This window comes from Dioscorea cayenensis, chromosome 5 (genome assembly GCF_009730915.1).
Source record: "Dioscorea cayenensis subsp. rotundata cultivar TDr96_F1 chromosome 5, TDr96_F1_v2_PseudoChromosome.rev07_lg8_w22 25.fasta, whole genome shotgun sequence".
In the NCBI taxonomy this organism is placed as follows: Eukaryota; Viridiplantae; Streptophyta; class Magnoliopsida; order Dioscoreales; family Dioscoreaceae; genus Dioscorea; species Dioscorea cayenensis.
Genome location: NC_052475.1, coordinates 30,260,935 through 30,273,524, shown reverse-complemented (window position 1 = coordinate 30,273,524; position 12,590 = coordinate 30,260,935). Strand labels below are relative to the sequence as shown.

The 12,590-nt window shown below is 34.1% G+C and overlaps 4 protein-coding genes across 4 annotated transcripts; 2 read left to right on the top strand and 2 right to left on the bottom strand.

The window, feature by feature from the left end:
• Nucleotides 1-358: 358 nt before the first annotated feature.
• Nucleotides 359-2,061, bottom strand: LOC120261607 (chlorophyll a-b binding protein CP24 10A, chloroplastic). Its single transcript, XM_039269555.1, has 2 exons — nt 1,703-2,061; nt 359-1,167 (listed from the first exon to the last, which is right to left on the bottom strand). The coding sequence occupies exons 1-2, from the start codon at nt 1,933-1,935 to the stop codon at nt 618-620; spliced, it is 783 nt and encodes a 260-aa protein (XP_039125489.1). The 5' UTR covers nt 1,936-2,061; the 3' UTR covers nt 359-617.
• Nucleotides 2,062-3,540: 1,479 nt separating this feature from the next.
• On the top strand, nt 3,541-3,999 carry LOC120260255 (chaperone protein dnaJ 20, chloroplastic-like). The gene has a single exon (XM_039267699.1). It carries the CDS (start codon nt 3,541-3,543, stop codon nt 3,997-3,999), a length of 459 nt encoding a protein of 152 aa, XP_039123633.1.
• A 498-nt stretch (nt 4,000-4,497) lies between these two features.
• LOC120261973 lies at nt 4,498-5,354 on the bottom strand. The gene is made up of 3 exons (XM_039269996.1): nt 4,986-5,354; nt 4,818-4,893; nt 4,498-4,705 (listed from the first exon to the last, which is right to left on the bottom strand). Exons 1-3 carry the CDS (start codon nt 5,283-5,285, stop codon nt 4,584-4,586), a joined length of 498 nt encoding a protein of 165 aa, XP_039125930.1. The 5' UTR covers nt 5,286-5,354; the 3' UTR covers nt 4,498-4,583.
• A 5,840-nt stretch (nt 5,355-11,194) lies between these two features.
• LOC120260253 lies at nt 11,195-11,929 on the top strand. Its single transcript, XM_039267691.1, has one exon. The coding sequence runs from the start codon at nt 11,195-11,197 to the stop codon at nt 11,927-11,929; it is 735 nt and encodes a 244-aa protein (XP_039123625.1).
• Nucleotides 11,930-12,590: the final 661 nt, after the last annotated feature.

The following is a 12,590-nucleotide window of genomic DNA, read 5'->3' as shown; positions in this document are numbered from 1 at the left end:
ACAAAAAGAAAAAACAAAAAGTCTACCAGGGATTTGATAATAATATAGCATGCATTAGCATTTCTCTGATTTCAAAACTGTGATAACCAAAAAAAAGAAATCCTAATGGTATTAAAACAACAGTGATAACTTTAATTTTCTCCCTATCACTAAAACATGTATAATACAGACTTGTTTATAAAATTAAATTTTCAACAAACATAAAAATATTAGAAAAGAAGCAAGAAAGAAACAGAGGCAGGAGAGACAGAAAACTAATTAAAACCCTAGGATCGATGAAGAACAAAAAAGAAACCACTGAAGCCATCCATAACATAAAAGAGGAAAACTAATTAAGTAATCAAGAAAACAATTAATGTTAAAAATAAAACCCTACAAAGTGTAGACACATGCATGCATGCATTGATCAACTCCAACCTGTTTCCATATATTCTATACACTGCATGCATGTTGTCCTTCCAAAATGAACACGTACGTACGTACCATCTCATCAACATCAAGATCAAGATCAACATGAACATGAACAACAACAACATTCACAATTACAACATTAACAACAAGAAATCATAACCATAATCATCATTTCAAGAACATATATATATATATATATATATAACTCACAATCCAAGAGCTCCAAGAGGAGTCTTCCCTTGTCCAGCCTCAAAGTAAAAGATAAGCATAGCAAGCATGGCAATCCTTGCATGCTTAATCTCAGCCACCTTCAACCTATCAAGCTTCTCCACGTCCACCACATAAACCCCATTATTCAACGTCCCTGCCAACCCTAATGGATCAAAGAACTTGCCACCGGGGTACCCTTGCTCACCGGTGGCGTTGGCGAAGTTCTCGGCGGTCTTGGACCAAGGTGTGGCCCACTCCACTGACTGTGACTCAGGGTTGAAGAAGTCCACCCAACGTTTGCTCTCCACCCAACCCATCAGCAGCAGTTGAGTTCCCAGAAGTGTCCCAAAGGAAAAGGGAGCCAGAGCTCGAGGATCGGCGCCGGCTTCGAACCACGGCACGCCACTCCAGGCTTGGCCGACGAAGATGCCGACGACGGCTGTCATGGCCCACCGGCCATGGATCAGCTCTGCTTCTCGGTACCATTTCAGGAATGCTGGGTCTTTGCCTAAGCCAAGTGGATCGAAGCCATAGTCTCCGGGCAACCTGTCCATGATGATGATGATGCTTGTTGTTTAAATATTTATTTTTGTAGGGGGTTTTATGTAAAATGTCAAACATATATTTTGTGAGTTTATTTATTAGCTTTATTCAGTATATATATATATTTAGTCTTTTTGACTTTTCAGAGTTAACAAGAATTTTACCACGAAATTAACCACCACTTTAAATGACCTAAAGTTTTACCATGTTGATTATTTTTTTTTTATATATAGAATTTTATGTTTTATCATAGAACATAATTTAATTTTTTTTACAAATGCTGTAACTTTAAGGTGAGTGCTGAGCTTGAACTAGAATGCTGACATTGTGCTAATAAAACAAGATTAGTAAGTAAATGACCTTATAGACTCAACAAATAAGCAACTTGGGACGAACATAAAAAAAGATTATAACTAAAATTTCTAATAAATTAGTTTAACTCACAAGTTAACCAATTCTATATGTCACTTCAATTACTAGAAGTCAGGGATGAGTAAAAAACAATATATATATATATATATATATATATAAAACTCACGAGCCGTCTAGCCACTCAGGATCGACAAAGTTGCCACCAGATCTGACACCGGGGAGCCAAGATTTTTTTGGAGGCACAGCAGCGGTGACAACAAGCCTTCGTTGGCCGGAGACGGCGGTGGCGGTGGTGGTCTTGGCTCCGGCGAGGAGTAACCTGGAGGTTCTAGAGCCAGAAAGGAAAGGTGTGCCAATGGCTTGTAGAGCTGCAGCAGAGGTGGCTGCTGCCATTGCCATTTGTGAAGCTAGCTAGGTTGAGTAGTTAATTTTATGAATAAAAAAGATAGACTACTAAATAATTTAGTAGTGGATCGATGTTGGTGTTAGAGATAAAGAGAATGTGTAGTTGTTATAACTTATAAATGATCGATAGTAGTAGTGTGTTTGGAGGTAGAAGAAAGAGAGATAGAGAGAGAGGGAAGGGAAAGGTGGGGAGCCACAAGATTTGAGGAGGAAATCTAGGAGGTGGAGAAGGATAGATTGCTAACCAATGAGAGTGAGCTCTCCATCCACTTCTTCTTACCATTTGCCTTACATGTGGACATTCTCTTAGCCTCACATTCATTTTCCCTCTTTTTTTTTTTGGAAGATTGTTTTATGGCTTAGTAAATAATATCTCGGAGATTCCCTAGAAGGTATTTGTTTTTAAGAAGGGATTTGTAATCATTATTGTTGTTAATATTTTAAATTATCTATCATTTTATTTTATGATTTTTTTAAATAAAAATGAATAAACTACAATTTAAATTAAAGCAAGAGATTAAAAGTACAACACAACAAAAACTATTAATCATGAGGGTAAAACAACAAACACTGAGAAAAAAAGTCTTTGTCCACCAAAAATGGAGAAAAGAGTTATATTAGGCCACAAAAGTAATAAAAAAGGTGAAAACTGTTAGATGAGTAGATCTGGATTTTTATTCAAGGGTGTTAGATGATCCTGCATGGACGGTAAAAAAGGCTTTGTAAAATCGAGGCTCCGCTTGATTATCAGGATGTGCTACTTTAGTTCAACTTTTTTGGCATTCGGAGTGCCTGAGTAAGCTTTGAATTTCCTTTTTCAAATTAATTGTTATTTTTAAAAAAATTATAAATATTAATTATGATTTGTGAATTTCACTCATTCTATTTAATAAATTTTATTAAAAAAATATATTAGTTGGAGTAAATAATTCTAATAAAAAAATTATCCTATCGTATTATGTTTTAAAATTTAAAAAAATTTAGTAACACTTTTATTTTTTTTTCTCAAAATTAATTATATGATGTATAGTTTATATCGAAGGGAGTATGAATCTAGTTTAATTCACCCTTTTGGCATCGTGAATGCATAATAACAAATTATTAAACTGGTCAAAGACTGATAACAACTTTTTGGTCAAAGACTCGGAATGTAACATGGAATCTTATTATATGGTTATTAAATTAATAATATATATATATATATATATAACGCGGACACAGAAAATCTGAAATATATTATTACCATACTAGATTCGTATACCACAAATAAAAACAACATGATATGCACAATCAAAACCTCGTAAACAAAGCTTCACTCAAATATTTTTTAATGGTCCGGCCCTTTAAACAAATAAAATTAACATAGCCAACTGGTGATTAACATATATATAATATTATTATATATATTCATGCAATGCATGGCTTCCACCCAAATGGCTTCTCTTGAAGACCCTTCCAATGTTATAGCCTTTTTCCTTCTCATCATCGTTATTTCCAATGCACACACACGCGTTCAATCTTTTGAACAAGTATATATATATATATATATGGTATGAAATTGAATGTATCTCCTCTCTTAATTTGTGAGGTGAAATAATCATGGCTTCTCTTTCGTCACTAACTTCAAGCTCTTTCAGTACGGTTTCTACGTTGCATGGAGGGTACTCCAAAGGCAACACTACCATCTCATGCAAAGCTGGCAGAACTTGCTTGAACGTTAATGGAAAGAAGGAGAACAACTTATACAAAGTGCTATCACTTGACTCAGAGACTGTTGGGGTTGATGAGATAAAGAAGGCATACAGAAGCATGGCTATACGTTACCACCCTGATGTTTGTCCTCCTTCAAATAAGGATGAGTATACAAGGTTGTTTGTAGAGCTTCATCAAGCTTATCAGACGTTATCTAATCCTGCTTTGCGAGCTTTATATGATAAGGAGTTGAAAGTCAACGAGACTGTGCCAACAAAGTTTTGGAAAGAGAGATGGGAAGCTCAGCTTTGTGGACTGAGACTGCGGTCAGAGAAGAGGCAGAGAAATATGGTTTCAAAGGATTAGATCATGATCATAGAGAAGAATTTTTTTTTTTTTAAATATACTTATATATTCTTTTGTTTTAATTAAATTACTTATTCTTTACTTTCACTCTTAATTTGTTTTATAAATTCATTTTATCTTGAAACATTAATGAGACATTAATATTAATGGATGTGTATACGTATATAGTTTTTTTATGATCAGTTAATTAAGTTGTCTGGTGATTCATTAAAGCAAAAAAGAGGACAAGCAGTGTTCTGTACCAACCATGTGAAAAGGTTTTGCAATTCATAGTGAAAGTGGAGGGTACAGTAAGAGTGGAAGCTGCCCTGTCAGACTGATCAACAGGACATGAATCTATAATATAAGAAGCTAGCTAGCTAACTAGTGTTCCAATGATCTTGTATTGCATCATGCCTCTTGTCATGCTAGTGGTCCTCCATGATTAAATTCTTAGTTTTAATGACATGAGTCAGTGGATCAGTAGTTGGTAAAAACTAAAAGGAAAGATCAGAATCATCAGTTAAACAACTACATTAATTAACAATATTCATGTCCATGGAATTACACTACAACATCATGATCTCTTTCAGTACTAGTACTCCTCAGCAAGACCAGAACTCAGCCTTCTTCACCTTTGATATGCTTTCAAGAACTCCATCAGGAGACACATGCCCCATCACAGTCACCCTCTTGGATTCCAAATCTATACTGAAAGATGTCACCCCTGCAATTTTCATGCATCCTCATACATATATACATTAACATTAATATATAATATATGATGCTATATATGATTTATTTGTTTGGAGAAGATATATATATATATATATCTATACCTTCCATTTTGGAGATATGCTTCTTCACTTTGCCAGCACAACCTTGGCAATGAATTGAGACCTTCATTACCACAACCTATCACACAAAAAAGTATGTATATATAACTTGAAACGAACGCATATAGTAAATAATCAGTTAAAAGTAAGTATAAGAGCACTAAGTACTACCTGAAAGAGTTGGCCGTCATTGGAGGTTGAAGAAGGTTTAACTTGAAGGTTTTGTCTCTTGGTGACCATAGGCAAGGTCACAGCACGCCGGTGATCACCGGAAGTGAAACTACGGGAATCTTTGAGCCTTGAATACCTCAAGTCATAACCAAGCCTTGCATGTTCATGATGAACAAGTGTTGATCTCTTTGCTCTTTGTGGTACTATCACTGATCTTTCTCTTGGAACACACACCGCCGTCGCCGCCTCTGATCGGCATAGCATTCCGGGCACTCTGTTGCCGTTGCTTTTGGTCCTCATGATCCAGACAAAGAAGGTGGAGAGAAAGAGAGAGTGGAGGGAATGGATGAAGGAGAGGGAGAAGTACTAAAGAGAAGTATGTATGGTTGAGTTGTTTCTCATCAGCTACTTAGTTAAGTAGAGCTCATGAATAGGACAAAGTAATTAAATGAAAAAAATAATGGAATATATTTATTTATTTTTGGTAATTAATTTGAGTAACATGATTTGTTTGTTGAAAGGGTGAGAATGGTGGAAATGAGGAATTATTCTTGGCAAGTTATATGTTAAATTTTTTTTTTCCATAATTATATTTAGTGGACTAGTAATTTATTAAGAATTATTTTGAATATTATTGAAATTGATAGCTAAGGTGTTCCGGAGGAGCACTGGAACGCTGGCATGTTTTCTTAATGAAGAGAACGATCTACAGCGAGGTATGGGCCCGGCTCGGCCACGCTTTGCCACCTTTCCCAAATGACCAATTTGCCCCTATTATTATAATATATATATATATATATATATATGTAAATGATTGAATTACCCTCAAAGTGCAATCCAAGATTCCTCAACTCAGAATTTGAAAAGAAATTATATTACGTTTTTCCATCGTAATTTATAGTGGATAAAAGAAATTAAATAAATATTTGATCAGCTTTTTAAACTTGGAGAGATGCATGACATGACGCTCTCCAAACAAAAGCCAAAATAACAAAAGAAAAGAAAAATGTGACATGTTATATATACAAAAAGAAGGGAAAAGATAATGATGTCAAAAAAAAGGAAAAGGTGGACAAAATGAGAATGGTCTCGGTTAAAGTTCAGTGTAGTTAATGTTAGTAAACAGAGCAACAAGATTCTGTTACAACAGTGTTTTCAAATTTTCCATCTATAATATTATTTATATATATATATATATATGAAAGGTTGGTGTATTATGGGAATTAATATGGAAATTCTCCATTCTCCAAACTCCACCTAACCAATTTAAAGATGGCTGTGCTTAATGTTGCACCGTTTTCAATAGCATCACACTTTGGCAAGGAGGTGTTCAGTGTTGGTCCCAACTCCCAAGGTTTGTTTTCATTGACAGACATATATAGAGAGGGATATAGTAATGTGTCAGTTATAAATATATACTATATATATATATTATTTTTTTTCATGTTAAATAAAGTAAAGAGTAAAAAGTTGGCATGGTTTCTTACTATGTTGAACATCGGTTTTTGTAATTGATTGAATATTTCTCTCCCCTTTTTATCTTCCTCTGGTTTTTAAACCATCAATAGTTGATTGTTTTTCCAATATTAGAATTTTTTAAGTTTATTAATCTCTTTTAAACCCTATTAAATAAAATTATATTAAAAGTTAATTTTTTTAATACAACAGAGTGATTTTTACATGAATGGATAATTTTGTTTTGTCAAAAATGACAAAATTAATACCGTTAACGATTTTTCTTTTTTTTACAAATATGAGAAACCATACGTCATTAAAAAAAATAATTCTTTATTTTAAAAATCTTACAAATCACAAGGATTTTATTTTATTTTTATTTACTTTTAAAAAGATGATAAACATTTGCATTCAAAGGGGCCACTAATCACCCAAACTAAAATTAATATGGTATTAATTGTACTGATTTTATTTTTATTTTTCAACTCTTGATCTGTGACTTCTTATTGGATCCGATCATTTTAATATTAATCTGAAATTGTCACTTATCGGTATCGGGTATCGGTTCCATGCCATAAAACCCGAATCCGCTTATAAGCAAAATGCATAAGGGCGGGGCCCATGATCATGACGATGCCAACGCGGAAGATGACGTCATGAAAGGAGACAAAACTTTCCAACTAAGAACGTACATTCCCCTAGCAAATTGCCCCTGGCAATAAATTATAATTACACGACAAGGGTGGATAAGTCCAACCTTATACTATTTTTAAAAAATATTTTTTTATATCCCCAAAATAATTAACACTTTAAACAAAGATTTTAGCACTGAAAAACTTACTCGAGGGTCTAAATTCATATATATTAAACTGAAAGGGGATAGCTCTGAAGAGGGTCCCAAAGAGAAGATTTCAAGCTCTATGGCGACTGTGCGACGGAGTCTGGAATGTTTGGGTTCTCGTTCAGAGGTCGGTGCTGATGCTCCTGTGGCCGAGGAGGCTCCCTCTGCTGGCAGGGATTAGATTTTTTCTAGTTTTTTTGGTCAGAGAGGAGGCCAGCTGTTCCTCTGGGTGCCTGTTGTTTTTGTCTTTTGGTTGAGCGGAGGTACCACATCTAGTGGTATGCCGCTTGCGATGTTTTCTTCCCCGGTGTGGGGGTGTCATTGTTTCTGTTTATCTTTCTTTAATTTGAAGTGGTTTTATCCACCTTTTCAAAAATCATATATATTATACAATTGAAAAATTGGAAAAATAAATAAATAAATAAAAGGAAAAAGATTTCTATGACTTGAATGGTTACAAGTCAGCAAGAAAATGATAAGAAAAACAATAATGCATTAAACTTTTCATTTTTGTTCTTATTTTCTAATGTTCTATCATTGCTTTGTACTGACTTGGGAAACACTGAAGTGATGAAACACGCTCAGTTTAAATAGTTTATAAATTTCTGAAAATTATTCAAAGTTCATGCAGAATTAATTCTAAGAAATCAAGTAACAATTAATTTTTTCCCCTTGTTTGATGATGGTTCTGATGGGGTGTGATGCGCTAAGTTTACTCAAAAACTCACTCAAGAATTAAACACACACAATCAAAACAAGAGAAAGGAGACAATCAAATTGATAATCCAGTTCAGCACAACCTTTTCTACATCTGGGGGGTCAGGCCCGGAGAAACAATTCACTAAAAGAGGTATAAGAACAAGGAGTACAATACTCACTCACTCTCACAACACAAAAAATATCCTCTCTAGATTGCCCGAAGGCCACACACTCAACTCTCACCAAAGAATCTCTCAGTGGTTGGCTCATCCTAAATCTTCAAGCTGGATCTCTTATATAGACGCACCGACGTCTCATACAGTTACCTCTTTTAGAATTCTCCGCGGCTTCCTAACTTGGACACCTTCCAAAGTTAGATGTTGCAACACCCAGTTGCAACATGGCCCATCTTACTGAACATGACTGCGTTTTAGGCAGATGCACCAGAATCTGCGACCTTCAACCTCCCGGTTCCTTCAGTCCACCTCGTAGTAGTTGATTCGACCCGAGTCCTTTTGCCTGCAGCTGCTTCCTTCAGGTCACCTCAGTAGGTCTCCCTCTCCTGAGGGACGTGCCCACCAAGGCACACGTGACCATCTCACAAAAGATAGCCACATAAGATCTTCCGATCTTCTTTCCAAACTTGACCCAAGTTTGGTCTTCCCAAATGATCTTCGTTTGACTTATGGAAATATTGTTACTAATTTGATCTCATCTTTATCCAAGTTTAGCCTTCAATATCTTCCAGCATGATCTTCAACCATCCATGCTAGGATCTCCAAATCTTCAATCATATCTCATGCAATCTTTAAACAATCTCCTCACATGATAAATCTCCATGAATAGTTCCGCCCATCAATAGCTCTTGGATCTTTTTTTCAAATTGTGTTTGCTAAATATAGTCTTTATAATCTCCTTGGCATGTCTTCTTACTTTATTTAGTTTGTGTCTTCAAATAGATTCACACCAAACTAAATTTTGTGTCTTCTAAAAGCTTCATACCAAGTTTATGATGTTGAATTCTTCCCAATGATAGAATATTCCTCTCTCTTCAAATAGATTTTTATAAAAAAGAGTTCTATCAAATATATGAATTCTCATCCTGAATCTTACCAAGGATAGACAATCATACATAAAATAAAACTTATCTTTTTTGAAGAGATCATATAAACTTGATGTACTTTCCAAAAATAGTTTATCATCACATTACTTTGACTGAGAGGTTTGTATTGAGAGGAATATCTACTAAATAAAACCTTCAACCTTGATCTTCATAACCCTCTAAATAAAATCTCCACGTTGATCTTCATCACATGTTATGACATCATCTTTTGCCACATCATCATCCTAGTCACTTCTTTCTTTGATGAGTCATCTCTAGCCACGTCATCATTCTCTTGCCATGTCACTATATGGCTTGTCATATAATGTCAATTCACGTTATCAAACTTACCATTTGATTAATAAATAAAAGATAACAATGACCTCAAAATAACAATAATAATAATTATTATAATAATAATAATTATTATTATAATAAATAGCAAGAGTATTGTCATCTATAGTGGCCTTTGGAAGGTCCACCAATAAGTCATGCATGCTTGACAAAACTTGACCAAAGTTGATAGACAAAACTGATAGCATACATGCATCTAAAAGTTGGCAGCATATAATATATATATATATATATATATGTATCTAAAAAGTTGACAAGTAATAGTCATTCACTTTTAGCTTTATGCATGTGAATCCCATGAAGACAAGTTTAATGGCCAACCTCTCCACCATGCATGCACAACAATTATATATGCGTGTGTATGTAATAGTCAATGATGTTAGAACCAGCAAACAAAACATCGTTCACATCTTGAATACTCTAGAGGAGTTGTTCAATGCATAGCATGAGTTCTTACTTCTTAGCATATAGAATTGCCAACAAACAAATGATTAAGATTTAATTCTAATGAATTCATCGTTTATCCACACCTTAAAAAAATAATTAAGATTTAAATATATATAAATAATCTAAATCGAACCGTTTTATGAAATACAAATACTATAATTCATTTTCATAAGATGTTTTTGAGAAATCATGTGAAATTATATTTTTTTAATTATCTGATGATTAAATGGAAAAAATAAAGATAAACCTTGTGATGCACAAATGTTTTAGTCCATTTGTTCTGCATAAAAATTATAAGAAATTGAATATATATTTTTATCTTGTCACATATATACTTACTGATAAATAAATTTGTCACTCTTGATTTAATTTAATTTTTTCATTCTATATGGAGAATTTTTTAAATCTCATTTACCTGTATAGTATTTTAAAATTTGTAATAATACATATACCTCTCAAGCCACCATTTTTGTGTGTACAGCGTTACATATGCAAAATAAATTTTGTTATTAATGCTCACTATATATATATATATATATATATATATACATTTAAAAAAAAATCCAAACTTCTTTGTTCTTGCACACACGGGCTACTAATCTAGACATGGACGTTATATCTCCATTTCTCTTAATATCTCATTTGATTTGTTTCTAAAAAATTGGTCACTTACATAGTTTTGTTGTAATTTCTATCTTAATGTCTTCTTTAGCTTTTGTTATTTATTGTGATATTCCCTTGTTTGCTATTCTTTCTCCTAGTTGTCTATTGATTTTTTTCCCTCAATATAATGTGACTATCCACTTTTATCAAATTATATATTTATCTACTTTTATAAACCCCTTGTAAATATATATATATATATATATATAAACCGAAGCTAATATCGATATTAAAATATATATATATACCCTTTGTAATAAGATTGAATTATTGAATCTGTACATAGATTTTTTTTTTCGCCTCTCGTTAATTACAGCAATCATAGATATGCATGCATGCCAAAAATCTATGACTGATAGTGCACACGAGTGTCATCAAAAGTCTAATGAGAATAGAATGCCATTATTTGGTTATAATGGTTATTATTTCAAATAATTAATTTTAAAACCATGAAAGTCTTTTAGAATAATAAACAATTTCATTAATGATACTATAAATAAACACAAAATATATGTTATTTATGCAAAACACAGCAATAATTCATCTATTTTTATAACCTCAATATCCTTCTTCTGGAACGGTATCTTGCACTCGCTATCGGCGTTTAAAAAGAATTCTATCTCTATCGTCAAAAACGGGTCCTCCACTATGTTTTGGCTTGACAACTGGGTGGAGGGATGTGCTCTTGCTGACATTTGTCCTCACCTCTTTCTTTTAGCTCAGTCTAAGGAAGAAACTATTGTAGATTTTTTGAACAGGGGTCCTGATCCCACTGTTTATTACTTGTCTACGGTGAGTACCGTTCTCAACACTCTCCATTCTCAACCCTCTTCTGGGATTGATGAAAGGCGTTGGAAGCTATCTTCAAATGGAAAGTTCTCAGTCAAAACTTTTTATAACTTCTTGAACGATGGAGGTCTCCGTTGTGATAAGACCAAAGTCATCCTTAAAGGAGATTGCCCCAAAAAAGTTAATCTCTTCAACTGGCTTGCGTTAGACAATAAAATCCTGACACTGGACAACCTTGCCTTGCGTGGTTGCAATGTTTTGCCTACGACTACTTGTGTTATGTGCCATGCGGATGTTGAGACTGCTGAACACCTCTTGCTCCACTGCCCTTTGGCTACTCATATTTGGACCTTCTTCGCTCATTTATTAGGTGCCCGCCACATTCCTAGGTCTCTTGTTGACTTATGGGGAGATTGGCGACGCGCCGTTCCTAAATCCTTGCTCCCTTTCTGGGATTTGCTTGTGAGGGCTATCAATCGGAACATTTGGCTAAAAAGAAATGCACGCATTTTCACTGCTAATTGTCTTTCGATCACTACTCGATTCTTAAAATTGAGCGTATGGTTCTTTTTGTGGTTTTCTCGCACTCCGTAAGCTAAGAGGGTAAAGATTGAGGAGCCACTAGCAAAGGTCAAGCGTAGCCTTGAGTTTTTTTGTCTCGCCAAACAATGCGGAGCGAGAGGCACCTTTGGAGCGTCCCCCGCTCAGCGTAGATTTAGTCTCTAGATGATGTTCCCCTCCGGGATCCTTTTTCCCTGTAGGGGGTTTTTCTCCTGCTTTTTCTTCCTTGTTGTTCTCTATTGTTTTAGTCCTTGTTCACCACTCCTTGTGGTTCTTTTGTAGAGTCTCGGCTCCTTCTTTGCCCCCTTTTATTCTGGTTCCTTTTTATTTTAATGAATGTGGTTTATCCACTTTTTTTTTTTAAAAAAAAAAAATCATTAACACTTGACTCATTAGCCACATCATAATAACAAGGTTCCTAGCATAGATAGTGGTATCATTGCCAGATATAATTAATGATTTTCTTTATATATATATAATTTGCTGGTTATAGATGAGAAACTTGTGAAACATAATTATATTTTTATAAAATAAATTTATTATAATTTACTTATATAATGTTTTTAACACAAAGGAGCGCGCTTACTAGTTACTATATATATGTATATATGTGCACGTGCATATGCCAGAGAATTTTTAAATAAAATCCGATGAAATAATACTTTTCAAAGAAGCATATGATATTAAAAAAAAA